The sequence below is a fragment of the Carcharhinus amblyrhynchos genome, chromosome 10 (assembly GCF_965287045.1).
Source record: "Carcharhinus amblyrhynchos chromosome 10, sCarAmb.v2.hapA, whole genome shotgun sequence".
Taxonomy (NCBI): domain Eukaryota; kingdom Metazoa; phylum Chordata; class Chondrichthyes; order Carcharhiniformes; family Carcharhinidae; genus Carcharhinus; species Carcharhinus amblyrhynchos.
Window position 1 is genome coordinate 27723645 of NC_137333.1, and position 21371 is coordinate 27745015.

The 21371-nt window shown below is 44.6% G+C and overlaps 1 protein-coding gene across 1 annotated transcript in view; it reads right to left on the minus strand.

Moving 5' to 3' along the window:
• Positions 1-21371, minus strand: part of abcc4 (ATP binding cassette subfamily C member 4 (PEL blood group)) — a 411789-nt gene that overhangs the window by 258773 nt on the left and 131645 nt on the right. The window contains exon 9 of the mRNA XM_080198151.1: positions 11567-11671. Coding sequence (XP_080054277.1) covers positions 11567-11671 — 105 coding nt within the window. The remainder of the gene's footprint in view (positions 1-11566; positions 11672-21371) is intronic.

The window sequence follows — 21371 nt, forward strand, 5'->3', positions numbered from 1 at the left end:
GTGCTGGTATTTCCCCGGGGTCCCTGCTTCGTATAATACATGCCAAACGGGAGGGCGAGTATCACTATTGCTCTGCAGAGCATTATCTTGGTAGTGGGCAGGCCCGAGGTCTTGGTCTTCAAACACAGTCTTCGTCAGGCAACCAAAGGCTGCATTGGCACACTGAAGATGGGGTTGAACTTCTTTGTCCACATCTATCCTAGCTGACAGTAAGCTCCCACAGTACAGAAAGCAGTCCACATTGTCCAAGGCCTCGTCATGGATACTGATGACCAGGAGCAGGGCTGTGTGGTGGGGACAGGTTGACAAAGGAACTTTGTCTTTGGGATGTTTACACGCAGGCTAATGCTCTTGTATGCCTTAGTGGAGATGCTGATGAATGGATTGGAGCTCGGCACTTGGCCTCCGTACGTGCACAGATGCAAGCATCGCCTCCACACATCGTCAGTGACAGAGAAATGGGGCGACCTTGGATCTGGCCTGTCGGTGGTGGAGCTGAACAAATTTTGGTTCACTCTGTAGTTCAGCTCCACTCCACCAGGGAGCTTGGTGTAGATAAAATGGAACATTGCAGCAAGAAAGACCAAGAAGAGTGCTAGTGCGAAGACACTGCTTGCATGACCCCAGTCTGAATGTGAATTGGGTCTGTGGTGTATTTGTTCGTCAGGATCATGGCTTGTATGTTATCATGCAGCAAGGAGAAGAAACTGACAAACAGCTGTACTGTGTACAGATTTGGTCTCCTTCCTTGAGAAAGGATATATTGGCACTGGAGGGGGTGCCGAGGAGATTCACTAGGTTGATTCTGGAGTTGAGAGGGTTGGCTTATGAGAATAGACTGAGTAGACTCAGGCTATACTCATTGGAATTCAGAAGAATGATGGGAAAGCTTATAAAAACATATAAGATTATGAAGGGAATAGATAAGATAGAAGCAGGGAAGTTGTTTCCACTGGCGGGTGAAACTAGAACTCGGGGACATAGCCTCAAAATAAGGGGAAGCAGATTTAGAACTGAATTGAGGAGGAATTTCCTCACACAAAGGATTGTGAATCTGTGGAATTCCCTGCCAGTGAAGCTGTTGAGGCTATCACATTAAATGTTTTAAGACAAGGATAGATACATTTTTGAACAGTAAAGGAATTTAGGATTATGGTGAGCGGGTGGGTAAGTGGAGCTAAGTCCACGAAAAGATCAGCCATAATCTTATTGAATGGTGGAGCAGGCTCAAGGGACCAGATGGCCTACTCGTGCTCCTAGTTCTTATGTTCTTATTTGGAAGCAGCCAAAACGGAGAAAGACGATCCATATTCCCTTGCAGTTGACAGTGTTGAAGACATTCATGAGGTTAAAGAAGGCTTTGTACAATGTTTAGTGCTGTTCCAGGCATTTCTCTTGTAGCTGTCGTGCAGTGAAAATCATGTCCATTGTGCTCCTAGTGGACAGTCTCTGCATTGCAACTCTGGGAGGAGATCTTTAGCCACAGCTAGAAGCCAATTAAGGAGGAGTCCCGAACACTGGGGTGCAACCTGACCAAACTGCATATCAAGCAGACAATGGGATAGTAAAAGCTAGAGTCCTATTTTCTAACAACTCATTACAAGCAGAAGAAATAGGAGGGCCCCAAGGCTTAACTGGAGCTGCCACCAAAGGGAAATCAGTGACTTTAAATTTTCTGCAAAAATTCCTTATGAGGGAAACAGCTCACAAAAAACAATATTTTCCACTATATCCCAATACATGACAATAATAAAATCAATTCAACTCAATATTAGTACTCTAACAAGGGATCACAAATACGTCTGCATCACCTGTGCCACAATCGGAGCGGATAACTGCTGGACTGACAACCAATTAACCCACTCAATGATCTCCATCACCTGAACCCCAAACTGACAGAGCGAGAAAAACTCAACCACAGGAGATTCAATGTCGCTGGATTCAAAGACCCTTAGAAGAAACAGCTACTGAGTTGGTGCCTCACAGCTAACCTGGCAACAACCAATGAGCCACAACCACAGGATGTCTATGGCGCATGGTCCAGCTTAAAAGCTAGTTCCTATGAGGAGACTCTCAAGCTCTCGGCCGAGAAACACTAAGACTGTTATGGATGAGTATGATCAGGAAGTCCAGGAATTTCTTGACTAAAAACGCAACGCATTCCTAAACTGCCAGTTCCACCAAAACTTGAGTAAGAAGAAACAACTCAACTGACAACTGAAGGCTGAGGTGCAACAAAGAACTCAAGGCCTAAAGAACCTAAAGACCTAAAGGTGGGTGGAAAGAGCGCAGAAGACTCAGTAGCCGATGTGTACAGCTACTTCAGCCCAATTAAAACAATCTATGGTCTAAGTACCCAGGGACCCACTCCACTAAGAGCCAAAAAACATACATCAGTGAACCAGATTTTTTTTGAAGCTACAATCAATAACGGTTTCATGGTCATCATTAAACTTTTATTTCTAGATTATCCACTGGAGAGGGTGCTTAAAGGACTTCCTCAACCAAGATGCAGCCTTTGATGCAAGTGCCCTCGACACCATCCAGCAACATGCTACAACACAGCGCAACCCCAGCTTGCCATGAGGTCGAAAAAGCCATCCAAAAGCTGAAAAACAACAAGGCCTCTGACACAGAGAGAATCCTCGCTGAAGTACTAAAATGCAACAGAGAGGCACTCTTGACAAGAAATCCACAACCTCATCACCTTGTCTGGAAGGAGGACAGCATGCCAGGGGTTCTCAAAATTGCCTTAATTGTGACCATCTTCAAGAAAGGAGACAGGTCTGACTGTGGAAATTAGAGGGATTTTCCTACTCTCTGCCACAGGAAAGGTCAACGCGACAATCCTCCACAACTGCCTCCTCCCAGTGGCTCCTCGTTGAGTGTCAGTATGGTTTCTGGCCATCAAAAGGCACAATGGACACAATCTTCAGCATGCAACAAATTCAGGAAAAGTGCAGAGAGCAGCATCAACCTCTGTACATGGCCTTCTTCGATGTCACAAAGGCCTTCAATTCTGTCAACCAAGGAGAACTGTGGAACATTCTCCTCAAATTTGGCTGCCCACAAAAAATTTGTCCTGATTCTCTATCTGCTCCCATGCAAGCCATTATCCTTACCAACTGAACCACCACTATGTCTCAGTGACTCCCCAGAATGTACACTGGAGGTGGAGGGTGCCGGCTGCCTATCTCGCCCCATTGCCTGTGATGCGCGTGGCAGGCGTCCTCTGGAGACCTGGACTATTAGGGCCCTGGCCAGCTTCCAAGTATCTGGGATGTTTTTATGACACCCTCTTCTTCCTGCTGCCCCTGAGATGCCCCAGTATCAGGAAGGGGGTGTCAGCAGGTGTAGCCACAGCCACAGTCTCCTGGGTGGAATGCTCTGGCATGGGCTTGAGCCCTTCCTCCTCCCTTGGGGTTCCTGTGGACTACTGGATCACTCCATGGGAAGGCAGTGCTTCTGCAGTGAGCTCCAGAAGCTCCGATGTCACTTGGCCCTGCCAGGCCTTAAGGACCACCTGTGTCCCACCCTTGGTGGTTGAGCCCTCTGCGATGGCCACCTGCATCCGGGATCACCCGTCAATGGCTGCAGCGAGTGCCTCTGAGACTGGGCCATGCTCTGCAGCCCTTCAACCATGACTCTCTGCAACTGGGCCACATTCTCAAGGGCTGCTGCTGTCGGCCCCTGTGTCTCAGCGCTGCCCCGCTGGGTCTCCTGCAAGCTCTCAAGCCTCTCAGCCATGGGCTGCAGAAACTCAAGAAGGCTGTTCAGTCCCTCAGCTGTGATCTGCTATGACTAAGCTGTGGTCCTCTGGGACTCTGATGTGACCTGCTGTGACTTGGCCATCGCCTGGAGCCTGCCACTCATGGTGAGGATTCCCTGTCCCAGGCTTTCCACTGCAAACGCCACCTTTGCAGTGTTGGCCTGGGAAGCATTCTAGACAGGCAATAGCTGGTCCACCTGAAAGGTTTGGGACTCCTCCCAACTGCCTCGCAGTTGATGCAGTGTGGCCATCAGCCCCCCCTGGCATTTCCTGGCTCTGTTGCTGCATCTCCAGCAGCTGAAGGAGAAGTAATCTCAGAGGCCCAGCATTTAGCCTGGGGCCAACTAAGTCCTCACTCCAGCAAGCTCCCATGTGCCAAAGGCATTGGATGTTCTCTCCTCCACCCAATGTACATCAGCAGATGTGTCATGCTCACCAGAGTGACCCAGAAGCCCCACTGCTCACTGGACCACCAGTGTGTCAGTATCTGGGATGGTGAGTTGTGAGGTGGAAGCTGTTGCCAAAACAGTGCCACCCTTGCAGAACCTTCAGCCATATCTTCAAGGACTCAGCTCAGCTGTCCTGACCAGGATTGGTGGGAGCTGCAGTTGAGGCCTAGAGTCCATATGATCCCGGTGTGTCAGTTCTGTCCCCGTAACAGTGGATTCAAGGTTAAGTGCAAGGGAGGGAGAGGAATTGCAGATGCAAAACACGTGATTCACAATTCTCCACTGAACATGGAATAAAGCATAAAGAAAATTACATCACAGGAACAGGTCCTCTGGCCATCCAAGCTTATAGCGATCAGGCTGTCCACCTGATCTGTAACCCCCTACCTTCCAGGGACCACATGCCTCTATTCCCATCCCATTCAAATAGGTGTAGGGTGATGCGGCGGCGCGGGCTCGTTGGGCCGAAGGGCCTGTTTCCCGTGCTGGGTTGTTCTCTGTTCTTTGTTCTAGCTGTAAGGATGCCCCTTAAAGGTCACTATCATATCTGCCTCCACGACCACCCCCCCTCCCCTCCCCCACCATCCCCCGGCAGCAAGTCAAAGGCACCCCCTCTACCCGATAAATAAATAAACATGCTTTGTATAACTCCTTTAAATCTTGCCCCTTGCACCCAAAACTCATGCCTCCAAGAAGTTGCCTCAAAGTGAGTGGAGGATTGACAGGTGCTCACTTCTTGATGGCAGCCCAACCATGGTGTCGCTGACAGCCCGCATTTCTCCTTTTCTTGCCAGCTCCAGTGCCTGCTCCTCAAAGGGGATCAGGACCCGGAAGTCTGGCTCACCACCCCCTGTCTTCACCCTCTCTCTGTGTTATGGTCAATCTTCTCCTGTGGAGACAGAAGGAGCTATGAAAGGAATATGCAGAGTATCAGCTTACCCCTTAGAGGGCAAGTGCAGTGGGGCTCTTGGGGGTGATAGGAAGGAGCTGCTTGGGGTCAGGGGTTGGAAACATGCAGGTGCTGGGGATGGGAGGATCTGGGGGAGATTTGGGGGAAGATGCTAATGGGATTAAGCACTCACCTTTGTTGCCTGGATGAAGTTATTGACCTTTCTGCAGCACTGCTTCCTAGTTCAGGGGGCCAGTGCCCTGACACTGACTGAGGCAACGACTGCCTCTCAGGCCGCATTGCCAACAGCCCCCCGGGTCTATGTCTTCCTGGGGGAAGAGGGTATCCCGCCTCATCTCTGTTGCATCCAGTAGCCTCCCCAGGTTGCCTGCAGAAAATTGAGGGGCTGGTCGTGCGCTCATTTTGTCCAGGAATGCCTGCCTGCCTGTATATCTACGAGCTTTTTATGGAGCTGCCCCTCATTAAGGCAGATCAGCTGCAGGCAGATTGGCAGAGCACTCTGACAAGTTACATACAGTTTGTTTATTAGCACTGAGGGGAAGGCACTTGCAGGTGTGCTGGCGGGAAGGAGGGGGGTGGATCAATGCCTCAATGATTGGGGGAGACAGAAGGAAGTGTCATACAGCCACTGGAGTCTGGAGGAGACGCGTGTCCACTGTCACTCTGCCTGAGATTAATTGGGGGGGGAGAGGGGTCTGCTGCCACTCTGCCGGTGACGGATGGGGGTGAGGAGAAGTCACTCTGCCTGAGATCAGTTGGGGGGACTGGGGGTTCACTGCCACTCTGCCTGAGATCAGTGGGGGAGAGTAGGGTCCGCTGCTACTCTGCCGGAGATCAGTGGGGGTGGGGAATGGGGGTGTCTGCTGCCACTCTGCCGGTGATCAGTGGGGGAGGGGAGGGCAGGGTGGGAAGGGGTTCCGTTGCCACTCTGCCGGTGATCAGTGGGGGGGAAGAGGGGTCTGCTGCCATTCCACCTGAGATCAATGGGAGGAAGGGGGATCCACTGCCACCCTGCCAGAAATAGTGGTGGTGGTGGTGGTGTGGGGGTGTGTGTGTGTGCGCGCGCGCCACGATCATTCTAGGTGGGGGGTGGGGGGTGTGGTGTAGGGGGATAAGCGGATCAGTAATGTTGGGGGATGGATGGCTAGGGAGGGATGTCATGATGTGGGTATGCCGGCGTTGGACTGGCGTAAACACAGTAAAAAGTCTGACAACACCAGGTTTTAGTCCAACCTATTTATTTGATAATATTCTCACAAGCTTTCGAGGGGTTACCCTCTTCGTCAGGTGAATGGAGAGTTCTGGCCTCAGACAGAGCATATAAAGCACAGACAGTTTAGAGATTACTGATTAAAATGCGAATCCTTACACCTAACCTGTTGTTCAAGACCTGAAGTGGCTGACAATGTGAGTGGTAGGAGCACTGATCACAGTTTAAAGAGATGTGTATTGTCTCCAGACAGTACAGTAAGTGAGGTTTTGCAAACCCAGGCAAGTCATGGGGGTTACAGATAGTGCGACATGAACCCAAGATCCCTGTTGAGACCGTCCTCATGTGTGCGGAACTTGGCTTGGACAAAATGAACATCGCTCGACAGTCACCAGGCAAGACTGTTCCCTTCCTGTTGGCGAACACTTCAGTGGTCACGGGCATTCAGCCTCTGACCTTCGGGTAAGCATTCTCCAAGGCGGCCTTCACAACACACGACAGCGCAGAGTCGCTGAGCAGAGACTGATAGCCAAGTTCCGCACACATGAGGACGGTCTCAACAGGGATCTTGGGTTCATGTCGCACTATCTGTAACCCCCGTGACTTGCCTGGGTTTGCAAAACCTCACTTACTGTACTGTCTGGAGACAATACACATCTCTTTAAACTGTGATCAGTGCTCCTACCACTCACATTGTCAGCCACTTCAGGTCTTGAACAACAGGTTAGGTGTAAGGATTCGCATTTTAATCAGTAATCTCTAAACTGTCTGTGCTTTATATGCTCTGTCTGAGGCCAGAACTCTCCATTCACCTGACGAAGAGGGTAACCCCTCGAAAGCTTGTGAGAATATTATCAAATAAATAGGTTGGACTAAAACCTGGTGTTGTCAGACTTTTTACTAGGGAGGGATGTGGCAGGGGAGCGACATTCTATCTTTTTTTTCTACGTGTGTGCAGCTGGAGGTGGCGATTGGAGCTGCAGGGTTTCAAATGTCTTAAGCCCCACCCACAGGTTTGTGCAGCACGATTTGGAATCGCTGATATTTTTTCCAGGTATAGTGCATATGGTGGCGCCTGAGATCAGGTCTAAAAGACAAATCTGAAACACCCCCAGTTTCAACTCCACCCAGCACTTAGAATCAAAATGATAAAATAGGGCCCTTGATATCCAACAAAGTAAATTTGGGATAACGATGAGTCAACAGGGACGTCTAAATAGCACTGATCCCATTCCCATCACCAGAGAGAGGTCGATGGAAAAAGAGGAACTGGCCAATAAAAAATGCATTTTTCTAATGATAGGAATTAAAATGTCCTCTCTAGGGTATTCACTCTAGCTTAAAATACGTAACATCTTGGTGTCAGGTGGTCTGCCAGCTTTTCCCCTCTTTTCCTACACAGACATTTATATGCATTCATATATTATTCAAATTATTTATGCCAAGACTTGCAATTATTTGAGGAGGCAACTTTCTTTTTCATCAGTTTTGACCAAAGGTCATCAACCTGAAATGTTAACCCTGGTTCTCTTTCCACATGATGTGGGTATGCCGGCGTTGGACTGGTTGGACTGGTTGGACCGTCCTCATGTGTGCGGAACTTGGCTATCAGAGAACTTGGAACAGAGACTGATAGCCAAGTTCCGCACACATGAGGACGGTCTCAACAGGGATCTTGGGTTCATGTCGCACTATCTGTAACCCCCGTGACTTGCCTGGGTTTGCAAAACCTCACTTACTGTACTGTCTGGAGACAATACACATCTCTTTAAACTGTGATCAGTGCTCCTTCCACTCACATTATCAGCCACTTCAGGTCTTGAACAGCAGGTTAGGTGTAAGGATTCGCATTCTAATCAGTAATCTCTAAACTGTCTGTGCTTTATATGCTCTGTCTAAGGCCAGAACTCTCCATTCACCTGACGAAGGGGCTAACCCGAAAGCTTGCGAGTATATTATCAAATAAATAGGTTGGACTAAAACCTGGTGTTGTCAGACTTTTTACTCTCTTTCCACAGACATTGCACTGATATTCATACTGATACTCACGTGCTGAATATTTACAGCATTTTCTGTTTTGATTTCACATTTCGAGCATCCACAGTATTTTCCCTTTATACATTTTAATCTGCTAACTGTTTGTAATTATTATGCAAGGTATTAAAAATCCTGAAGATCGTCAAATCTATTTACAGCATCCAAACATTTTATATAGTCATGTCACTATATTACCATGGACTAAGAGCAGCAACTGAATACAGATTATTCTATATACTTCTGTTCAAATCGGTCAGAGTCTCTGACTGGTTACAAGCCCCTAAAGTTTTGTACCGACTGCGTAAATGACTTCTGAATCACTAGATGGGAGGTTTATTTGTTTAAGTTTCTGCCGTATGTGACCAAAAGTGGTCTATCCAGCATGCAGACTTTAGGATAAAGCATGCAAATTAATGAAGTATGTGAGAGCTCTCAATACCCAAAGAACCACATCCAGCAAAAGTCAAGTCTTTTCAGGAGAAAAGGGTAAGTAGATACAGAAAGAAACACATCAAAGAATGACTAAAATGATAATAAGAAGCAGAAAGCTAGCTAGTAATGTAAGTAGACAGTAAAAGTTTCTACAAGTACTTGAATAGAAAAACTAACTAAAGCTGGTCCTCTAGATAGAGTCTGGAGAATTGGCAGTGGAAAACAAGGAAATGACAGAGGTGTTCAAGGTTTATCAAAGTTTGTTTATTTATTAGACACAAGTAAAGCTTACATTAACACTGCAATGAAGTTACTATGAAATTCCCCTAGTCACCACAATCCAGCACATCTTTCAGAACATGGGAGGAAACCAGAGCACCCAGAGTAAACCCACGCAGATACAAGGAGAACATGCAAACTCCACACAGATAGTAACCCAAGCTTGGAATCGAACCAGGGTCCCTGGTGCTATGAAACAGCAGTGCTAACCACTGAGCTATCATGCCGCTCAACACATATTTTTGTCTGTCTTCACATAGAGGACTTGGAAAACTTCCCAAAAATTCTGATAAATCAATAGATGAAAGGGAGGGATAAACTTAATACAACCATCACCATTAGGGAAAGGATGCTAGAAAAGTTGTTAGAGGTAAAGGTTGACAAGTTACCAGGACTGGATGTCTGCATCCTCGGGTCTTAAAAGAAGTGGCAGCACAGATAGCAGATGCATTAGTTATAATCTTCCAAAATTCCTAAGATTCTGGAAAGGTTCCAGCAAATTGGAAAATAACTGATGGAACAATTGAAGAAAGCAGGGAGGCAGAAAGTAGGAAACCATTGATTGGTTAGCTAACATCTGCAAATTCATTATTAAGGAAATTATAGCAAGATACTTAGATAATTATAATTTGATCAGGCATAGCTAACATGACTCTGTGAAAGGGAAATCATGTTTAACTGTAAGAGTTTTCATTGAAACAACATACAAGGGGAACCAGTAGATATGCTGTACTTGGATTTCCCAAAGTCATTTGATGAGGTATGCCTTAAAATTATTACACAAGATCACATGGTGTGGGGGGGGGGGGGGGGGGGGGGGGGGGAGCAAACATATGTAGCATGGATAAAGGATTGGTTCGCAGACAGTACGGATAAATGGCCTGCTTCAGATTGGCAAGCTTTAATTAGTGTGGTGTCACAGGAATTAGTGCTGATCCTCAAATTTACAAGCTTTCAATAGCTTGGATGAAGGGAGAAAATGTATGGCAGCTAAATTTGTTGATAATGCCAAAACAAGTAGGAAATTAAGTTCAGGGTATAGAGTTTTCATGTTCTCCCTGTGTCTGCATGGGTTGCCTCCAGTTTCCTCCCACACTCCAAAAATGTACTGATTAGGCTTATTGGCCATACTGAATTGTCTGTTGGTGTCAGGGGGATTGGCTGGATAAATGCGTGGGGTTACAGGGATAGGGCCTGGATGAGATCATTGCCATTGGGCAGCACGGTAGCACAGTGGTTAGCACTGCTGCTTCACCACTCCAGGGACCTGAATTTGATTCCTAGTTTGGGTCACTGTCTGTGTGGAGTTTGCACAATCTCCCCATGTCTGCGTGTGTTTCCTCCAGGTGCTCCCGTTTCCTCTCAGTCCAACGATGTGCTGGTTAGGTTGATTGGCCATGCTAAAATTGCCCCTTAGTGTCCTGTGATGCGTAGATTAGAGGGATTAGCAGGTAAATGTGTAAGGATATGAGGGTAGGGCCTGGGTGGGATTGTGGTTGGTGCAGACTCGATGGGCCAATGCTCTCTTTCTGCACTGTAGGATTCTATGATTGCCAGTGCAGACTCAATGAGCCAAATGGCTTCTTTCTGCACTTGCATTAACACTGCAATGAAGTTACTATGAAATTCCCCAACGATTCTGTGACAAGGGAGGGAATCTACAAAGAGATATAAATAGCTTAAGTGCGTGGGCATAAAATGGCAGATGGAATATAATGTGAATAAATGTGAACTTGTCCATTCTGGTAGGAAGAATAGAAAGGCGATGAACTACTTAAATGCAGAAAGATTGCAGAATTTGGTGGTACAGAGAAATCTTGGTGTTCTGGCACATGAAAGGACCCATTCCTGGGATGAAGAGGTTGTCTTATGAAGAAAGGATGTAAAGATTCAGCACACACCCATTAGAGTTTAGAAGAATGAGAACAATCTTATTTAAACATAATATCCTGAGGTGATTTGACAGAGTGGATATCCAGACGATACGATGGAGGCTGTATCTTTGAATTTATTCAAGGCTGAGTCAGACCAATTTTTGTTCGGCAACAGGGTCAAGCAATATGGTGGGGGTTGGACAGAGAGGGAAGTGGAATTAAGACCACAACCGATCAGCCTTGACCAGACTGAATGGTGGAACAGGCTTAAAGTCTTCATTCCTGCTCCCATGTTTCTATGTAAATGAAGGTAGGACACAGCATCTCCAATTATCAGAAAAGTATTTTGCACTAGCTCTATATCTGGCCCTCCTGCTCTCTAATTTCCTAGCTATATGCTAAGAAAATTTACTGAGAGGGAAATAATGGTGTACTTTATTTACTATAAATTCAATCATTTAATAATTTTCTAGCAGCAAAATTTGTTCATTCGTATGCAATCAAAACGTGCCTCACTTGAGGAAAGAAAATTGTCAATATTAAATGTTTTAAGGTATAAAGAAAATTTTAGGCAAAAACTACTTGCACATTATATAATCATTTTACCTTGTCCCAAAAGCACACGAGATCCTCTATGTGGACTGAATAATCATTTTCACAGCTACTTACACCCTCATTGGGTTTTTTAATTTCTTCAAGAATTAAGAATCCCTGTTAGTGAAATAAAATCAAAATTGATCAAACACCATAACAAAACCATTTCATAAATGAAATTGGAAAGTGGAAAAATTGACACAAGTCATGCATTATTATTCACTGGATGAATTATCTGACACTCTTAAACAAAGTAAATGCAAAGATGCTTTCAATAACTTGTTAGTTTCATGTTAATATTTTTACTTTCAAATATAGAACCTTACTAAAGTAATTTCTTCAGCCTATAAATAATGTTTCACATACAACAGCATCAAGATACAGCTGAAACAGATTTTTATTTTTTCTCAAATGCTTGAAATTCCAAGTCCCAACCCAAATACTCAGCTCTCCTGACCATATAGGTCACTGAGCTTTGGAAATTCATGCCCTTATTTTCAGTTAACAAATCCATTAATTCTTCTTAAGCCAATTTATCACTTTTTTCACTAATCTACTCAATTCCAAACCTAAGCACAAATGTGTCTGGGAAAATGGCCTTGTTCTGAATTAGGTTTTGCTACAATACACAATGTGGGATTTAGTGTACCTAAACCAGCTTACATTTCGCATTATGCTCACTTGTAGTGCTTAATAAAATGAGGGACATAGTGCTGACAAACGCACATTTCCACTCTCTTCATCTTGTGTCACCATCAAGACAGGGTGAAGGAACTTTTCTCTCCTTTATATTCATTAAAAAGAACCTCAGTAAAAATAATCTTTATGTACCAGCTTGAAAAATATATTAGGTGGCTACATATTTTACAGCAATGTTTTGTTACTTTACTGGGTTGGGTTTTGTGGGTTGCCATGTCCCCCATTCCCAGCCGGCTAAAATATTGGAAGAGACCCTGACCATGATCCTGATGGCTACTCTGCAGTAAGCTAATGCTGGAAACTGTGTTAATTGCTCCAAGATAAAGCTTCCCTTTCTCAGGAAGCTGTCCTGTTTTAAAGAGCTGCCGACCATTGAGTGGCTGACAACTCTATAGACTCAGCAGTGCCAGCTTGGAGCAGTAGCCCCTGTTGGGACTACAAACAGTGCCACCATGTCGAGGAGCCCATGTAAGTCTGGGATTAGAAGTCTCGGTGAGAGGGTTGATTGCACCAGGTGTAAGAAACCAGGGGGGAATCTTAAAGGGGTAATTAACTTTAGGGAACTGTAAAAAAATCCTGTACCTTGTACAGCCTGTAATCAGTGTATGTTTAGAAAAAGGAAGATGTATATGTGTTTTTTTACCCCAAGTGTACAGACAGTTTAATAACAGCAGCAAGTTTTTGTGGGTTTAAATAGAGGTTTATTCCATGCATTGACCCAGTGCTAAGTCACTCATCATTCACACCCTCTTGAGAAAGATACGGTTAAAGAGAATATGCACTTTTACAAGTGCAAACAAAATAGTTCAGATTCATGTGCTTGGATTAGCACAGGAAAACAATCATTGTGGGCACTGTAAAGAGATGTTTCACTCCAAAAGAGTAGTTTAAGCCATTTCAAAATCTGGACTTGTACATCAGGATTATTCCAGGACTCCCTTGAAGAGATGGATGTTCAGTAGTTCACAAGGTTTGTCAATTGTAGATGTTCTTAGATTTGGATTAGAAATAGGGTTGGGAGACTTTTAAAGATACAACGACCTCCAAGTTTAAAAACTTTGCTGATGCTGACTTGGTTGACAGGTGATATTTTGCAATGGTATTCTTTGCAGACTGACTGTTTTGCTCTGGTTCTTAGACTAACAAAAGATTCAGTCATAGATTCAACTACTATTGTCTGTCTAGAGTGGTTTAATGCTAAGAGTCATTGCTACATAATGGAGATAGATGACGGCAATTCATACCTACTTGTGGTTAACTCATTTTCTGTAGGTCTCCTTTTGTTAAATTTCAAACTTGGAGAGATGTAACCTGTAAGATTTTGAGTTTGGAATAAACTATAAACAATGGCAGGCATGAATCCCACAAAGAGGTTCATCTCGGTTTTAGGGGTGGCATGGTGGCACAGTGGTTAGCACTGCTGTCTCACAGCTCCAGGGACCTGGGTTCGATTCCGGCTTGGGTCACTGTCTGTGTGGAATTTGCACGTTCTACCCGTGTTTGCGTGGGTTACCTCCAGGTGCTCTGGTTTCCTCCACTGTCCAAAGATGTGTGGGTTAGGTTGATTGGACATGTTAAATTAACCCTAAGTGTCCTGGGATGTGATAGGTTAGAGGGATTAGCAGAGTAACTAACCAGGGATAGGGCCTGGGTGGGATTGTGGTCGATGCAGACTTGATGGGCTGAATGGCCTCCTTCTGCACTGTAGGGATTATATGATTCTATGTCCATTCAAGGGGGAGGCCAATACCTAGGATCATTCAGTGAGGAACATTTTGAAATTTTGAGATACACTGTCCGTGTAGAGTTTGCACATTCTTCTCGTGTCTATGTGGGTTTCCTCCGGGTGCTCCAGTTTCCTCCCACAGTCCAAAAATGTGCGGATTAGGTTGATTGGCCATGCTAAAATTGTCCTTAGTGTCCTGAGATGTGTAGGTTGGAGAGATTAATAGGTAAGATATGTAGGGATATGGGGGTAGGGCCTGGGTGGGATTGTGGTCGGTGCAGACTCAATGGGCCAAATGGCCTCTTTCTGTACTGTAGGTTTCTATGATTCTATGGTTACAGTAAACATCTATCTGGTTCACTATTGTCCTTCAGGAATCATCTTACCTAATTTCGCCAAATGTGGACTCCAGACGCACATCAATGTGGGGTGATTTTTAACACTAATATAGTTTGGCAAGCTGCTTGATTGCATCAAACCACTACAGAGAAGTCAAAAAATAAAACAGGATCATGTGGCATCAGCCTAGGCATGTAAAAAACACTGCCCAGGCAGCCCTGTAAGCTCCTCCTCCCAAACATTATGAGGGTAAATTTGAAGAACTGTCCAACAGCCAGTCACACTCACAGAATCATATCTTTCAACCAGTGTTTGAATCACCTTCATCACTATGTGTTCTGTCACACTGGCAGGACAGACCCACCATAAGTAGCAGCAGTGGTATTCAGCCAGGACGGAGTTGACCCAGGAGTCCTCAACATTGACTCCTGACTCCATGAGGTCTCACGGCAAAGAAATCTGCTGCTGTTCGTCACCTATTGACCTCTCTCACCAGTTAGCATTTTGTCATGTTGAAGACTTCTTAGCAGAAGCACTGAGGGTAGCAAGGGCACAGAATTCACTCTCGACATCAATGCCTATTACCAAGAATGAATTGGTATCAACACTACCAACCATGCTTGATGAGTCCTGAAGGACATATCTGCCTAACTGAGCCTGTGACAGATGGTGAGAGAACCAGCAAAAGGGGAAAAAACTTTATCCTCAACAATCGGAGTTCTCAGTCCTTAAAAATACTGGTAGGTGTGACCACACCATAATGGTATCATCAGTAGTAGCACAATTGATTTCCCAATGATAGCCACTATTCTGTTTATTTAAAAGGGAATAGAGAGACCAGTACTGACACCACACTGATACAGCCACCACCTGCCAACTAGTTCACACATGCTGTAGTAAGAGGAGACAAAAGACTATGCTCGAAGGGTGAAATAAGTTCACAATGTAAGTTCTGGTCAACCTTTTTCAGTTTTTATATAGCTAAGAATCAATCTCCAACAGTCTTTAAGTAAATTAGACTACTTTGATAAACAGGAAACTGCCTGCAGTTATGTCAATCAGCTGAAAGTAGTTAGTTCAATTGGTGTTGATTACTGGAGTAGAAAGCAAAACTTGATCATGACTCACTGGAGAGTCTATATAAAAGGCAGGCTTTTCACATCATGTGGTAGGAAGGCACAGGGTGAGGGTGAGGGTGAGGGTGAGGGTGAGGGTGAGGGTGAGGGTGAGGGTGAGGGTGAGGGTGAGGGTGAGGGTGAGGGTGAGGGTGAGGGTGAGGGTGAGGGTGAGGGTGAGGGTGAGGGTATTTTAATATAAGTAAACCATAACAAAATATTGTTCACAATTGTTATGGTACAGAGGATGTGTTGGAGCTTTTGAAAAGCATCAACTTAGATAAGTCACTGGGACCGGATGGGATGTACCCCAGACTACTATGGGAGCTGAGGGAGGAGATTGCTGAGCCTCTGGTGATGATCTTTGCATCATCAATGGAGATGGCAGAAGTTCTGGAGGATTGGATTATGGATGTTGTTCCTTTATTCAAGAAAGGGAGGAGAGACGTGGTATACATGGATTTTAGTAAGGCGTTCGATAAGGTTCACCATGGTAGGCTTCTGCAGAAAATGCAGATGTATGGGATTGTGGGTAATCTAGGAAGTTGGATCAGGAATTGGCTATCAGATAGGAGACAGAGGGTGGTGGTGGATGGTAAATATTCATCATGGAGTACAGTTACGAGTGGTGTGCCTCAGGGATCTGTTTTGGGGCCACTGTTGTTTGTAATTTTTATTAATGATCTGGATGAGGGTATAGTTGGGTGGATTAGTAAATTTGCTGATGACACCAAAATTGGAGGTGTGGTAGATTGTGAGGAAGGGTGTCATAGTCTGCAGGGAGACTTAGATAGGTTGCAGAGCTGGGCCGAGAGGTGGCGGATGGAATTTAATGCGGAGAAGTGTGAGGTAATTCACTTTGGTAGGAGCAACAGATGTGTCGAGTATAGGGCTAACGGGAGGACTTTGAATAGTGTGGATGAACAGAGGGATCTAGGTGTGTGTGTACATAGATCCCTGAAAGCTGGGAATCAAGTAGATAAGGTTGTTAAGAAGGCGTACGGTGTCTTGGCGTTTATTGGTAGGGGGATTGAATTTAGGAGTCGCAGTGTAATGTTGCAACTGTACACTACTCTAGTGCGGCCGCACTTGGAGTACTGTGTGCAGTTCTGGTCCCCGCATTACAAGAAGGATGTGGAGGCGTTGGAGAGGGTGCAGAGGAGGTTTACTAGGATGTTGCCTGGTATGGTGGGGAGGTCCTATGAGGAGAGACTGAGGGATTTAGGGTTGTTTTCGTTGGAAAGAAGGCGGCTAAGAGGGGATCTTATTGAAACATATAAGATGATTAGAGGTTTAGATAGGGTGGATAGTGATAGCCTTTTTCCTCGGATGGAGAAAGCTAGCACGAGGGGGCATGGCTTTAAATTAAGGGGGGGTAGCTACAGGACGGATGTCAGGGGTAGGTTCTTTACCCAGCGGGTGGTGAGGGATTGGAATGCCCTGCCTGCTGCAGTTGTAAATGCGTCTAGTTTGGGGGCGTTTAAGAGATCTCTGGATAGGTTTATGGACGAAAAGGGATTGGTATAGGCTAGTGGGTCATTGTTTTTGTAACTGGTCGGCGCAACATCGTGGGCCGAAGGGCCTGTTCTGCGCTGTAATGTTCTATGTTCTATGTTCTATGTTCTATGTTCTATGTTCTAGATAGCCCTGGAAATTATAGACCAGTGAGTCCAACCTCGGTGGTTGGTAAGTTGAGGGAGAAGATCCTGAGAGGCAGGATTTATGAACATTTGGAGAGGTATAATATGATTCAGAATAGTAAGCATAGCTTTGTCAAAGGCAGATCATGCCTTACCAGCCCGATTGAATTTTTTGAAGATGCGACTAAACACATTGAAGGAAAAGCAGTAGATGTCATATATATGGACTTCAGCAAGGTGAAGTCCATATATATGACATCCATATATAAGTCCATATTCAGCAAAGTGCCCTATGCAAGGCTTATTGAGAAAATGAGGGGGCATGGGATCCAGGGGGACATTGCTTTGTGGATCCAGAACTGGCTTGCCCACAGAAGGCAAAGAGTGGTTATAGATGGGTCATATTCTGCATGGAGGTCAGTCACCAGTGGAGTGCCCCAGGGATGTGTTCTGGAACCTTTATTCTTTGTGATTTTTATAAATGACCTGGATGAGGAAGTGGAGGGATGGGTTGGTAAGTTTGCTGATGACACAAAGGTTGGAGGTGTTGTGGATAGTGTGGAGGGATGTCAGAAGTTGCAGTGAGACATTGATAGGGTGCAAGAGTGGGTGGAGAAGTGGCAGATGGAGTTCATCCCAGGTAAGTGTGAAGTGGTTCATTTTGGCAGGTCAAATAGGATGGCAGAATATAATAATGGTAGGACTCTTGGCAGTGTGGAAGATCAGAAGGATCTTGGGGTCTGAATTCATAGGACGCTCAAAGCAGCTGTGCAGGTTAAAGGTGTGGTTAAGAAGGCGTTTGGTGTACTGGCCTTTATCTCTCGACTCCTAAACTCAATTCCTCGATGTTGCAGCTATGTAGGACCCCAGTCAGACCCTACTTGGAGTTCTGTGCTCGGTCCTGATCGTCTCATTACAGGAAGGATGTGGAAGCCATAGAAAGGGTGCACAGGAGATTAGCAAGGATGTGGCCTAGATTAGGAAGCATGCCTCACGAGGATAAGTTGAGGGAGCTCAGCCTTTCTTCCTTAAAGACGGAGGATAAAGGGTGACCTGATAGAGGTGTATAAATGTTGAGAAATATTGATCGAGTGGATAGGCAGAGGCTTTTTCCCAGGGCTGAAATGGTTGCCACAAGAGGACACAGGTTTAAGGTGCTGGGGAGTAGGTACAGAGGTGATGTCAGGGGTAAGTTTTTCACTCGGTGGGTGCATGGAATCGGCTGCTAGCAATGGTGGTAGAAGCAGATTCGATAAGTTCTTTTAAGAAACTTATAGATTGAAGTAGAGAAAAGGTGAATGCGTTTTGTATCTAGAGTATATAACAAACTTAACCCTTTCATGACTGATCTCCTTTAGCTTATACTGCTCTTGGCATTAATATAAGTTATTTGTTCATGTATTACATGCTTTAACTCATTTTTATAACAGCAGATAGTTAAATGTGACTGTTGTTTTGTAGACTTCGCAAATCTTACCTATTTTGTATTAGTTGGACATTGTTACACAGATGGCAGTTTACGAAACCAGCTTTTAACAACTGCTGATGGCAGATCGCGATACCGGCTTTGAACAGGAAGAGTCCTGCTGGGACAGCCACGATCGCACAAATAACTTCAAAGACAGGGATGCCGGTATTGCTGCAGAAGAGTTTTGAATTGTGACTGGATTAAGCTTGTGTCATGACTGCAGCTGCCAGCTGGACTGTAAATTGTGATTAAATCTGGGGCTGCATCACGACCAAGGAAGGAAGACCCGGAGTTCTGGCTGGAATGGGAAACTTGTGTTGTGATTGACAACTAAGATTCATGATGTATAAATGCCCACTTGTGTTTGTGTTCTATGAGAAGTTTAGTAATCCGTTGTGAGGAACCTGCTTCTCCCAAAGATCTTGAATGAACACCAGAGCTTTGAAATAAAACCCACTGTATTTTGACTCACTAAGTCTGAGGTGGTATTTTACCTACAACAAGATAAGTACATGGAACTTAGTAAGATAGAGGGTTACAGGTAAGCCTAGTAATCTAAGGTAAGAACATATTTGGCACAACTTTGTGGGCTGAAGGGCCTATATTGTGCTATAGTTCTTCTATGTTTCTATGACTAAATGCCATTCTCCTGCCTTTTCCCATTACCCTTGTACATTGTTTCTATTCAAATTACTGAATGCCTCAATTGAACCTGTTCTGTTAGACATCCAGGCAGTGCATTCCAGACAAAACCACTCACTGTATGAAGAGGTTTCTTGTCACATCACATTTGCTTCTTTTGCCAGTTACTTTTGCCATCTTGTTCTTGACCTCTTTGAGCGGAACAGCTATCTACTCTGCCCGGCTGCTCATGATTTTGTTAATCTCTATCAAATCTCTTAGCCACCTTATCTTCAAGAAGTTTTAACCTTTCCAATCAACTGTCATAAGTAATGTTTCTTGTCACTTCTTGTTCCTATAATGTGCTCACATTCTTCCTATACAATAGTGCCCACAATTACAATAGAGGTTTAAAAAGTGCCTATGTAAGTTCATCATGAGCTCTTTCTAGTACTGTGCTGTTATTAATAAAGCCCAGGATACTGTATATTTTTATTTTATTTCCTATTTTAGTGTATTATTTTACACTGTCTCCATGTGCCTCCTACCAAAATGCATCACCTCACACTTCTATGCATTGAACTTCATCTGGCCAACTTGTCTATGTCCTTTAAAAGCTTTACACTGTCCTCACAGTTTACAATGTTTCCAAATTTTGTCATCCACAAGCTTTGAAATTGTCCCCTGAACACAAGATCTAGATCATTCGTATATCAGTGAATGCAAGGGCTCCATTACCAACCTTTGGGGAACACGGCTACAAATCTTCTTCCAGCCAATTTTGTATCCATATTGCTACTGTCCCTTTTATTCCATCAGCTGTAATTTTTCTCAAGTCTGTGGCACTGTATCAAATGCCTTTTGAAAATCATTGTGTACGACTTCAACAGCATTACCTTCATCAACCCTGTTCCCTTGTCAAAAAACTCCAAGTTAGTTGAACACTATTTTCCCTTTAGAAATCAATGCTGGCTCTAAGTGATCAATTTGCATTTTTCCATGAGACTTAATTCTATCCCAAATAATTGTTGAGAGAAGCTACCCACCACACTTATTGCTGGGTTTATCTGTTTTGAACAAGGGTACAATATCTGCAATTCTCTTGTCTTCTGACACCTTTCCTGAATCTAAGGAAGGCTGAAAGATTATGTCCAGGTGCCCTGCAATTTCCACTCCCACTTCCTTCAATATTCTTTGAAGCATCTCATTTGGTATTGGTGCCTTGTCAACTTGAAATGCTGACAGTCTATCCATCACTTTCTCCTTATCAATGTTGAACCTTTCTAACGATTTTCCACCTCTTACTATGGCCCAGATAGCATCTACCTCCTTGGAAAAGAGGGATGCAAAACATCCATTTGACATCTCAGCCATGCTTCCTGCCTCCACGTATAAGTTCTCTTTTAGATTCCTAATTGGTGCTATTCCTCATTTTACCATCACACTTCACTTCCCTAATATGCTTCTTCACCTCCCCTCTGAACCACTGTCTGGGCTCTCAATTATATTTTCTGTCTGTCATAGGTGCATTTTTTATTCCTTATCTTAATTTCTATCTCGTTTTTCATCCAGGAGTTCTGGATTTGCTTGCCCTACCTTCGCCTTTAGGGCAAATACCTTGACTGTGCCCAAGCATTAATTTTTTGATCGAGTTACTGTTTTCCCACCAACCTTTGGTGCCAGTCTATCCGGCCCAGTTCTATTCAGTTCTCCCCCAGTTAATTATTTGTACTCTGGATTGTCCATTGTGCTTTTCTGCCATCGTAAATTGATACGAACATCACTTATCCTTAATGTTTCCCCACTGACACTTGATCTTCTTGGCCCACCTCATTTCCAAGCAGCAGATCCAACACTACATCCTTTCTTGTTAGACAAGACATACCACTGTAAAAATTCTCCTGATCACAATCCATCCTTTGCATTACCACTGTCCCAATCTACATTCGGGCAATTAAAATCCCCCTTTATAACTATATTGCATCTGTAATTTTCCTGAAGATTTGTTCCTCCACATTTTTCCCACTAGTTGGACTACATTGAGCAATAAAATTGCATCCTCTTTATTCCTTAGCTCCAGCCAAATTGATTCTGTCCTTGAACCCTCTAGGAAATGCCCTTTATCCAGCTCCTCCTAGCCAAAAGCATCACACCACCTCTTTTTCTTTCTTTCCTATCTTTTCTAAACATCTTGCATCCAGAAATGTTT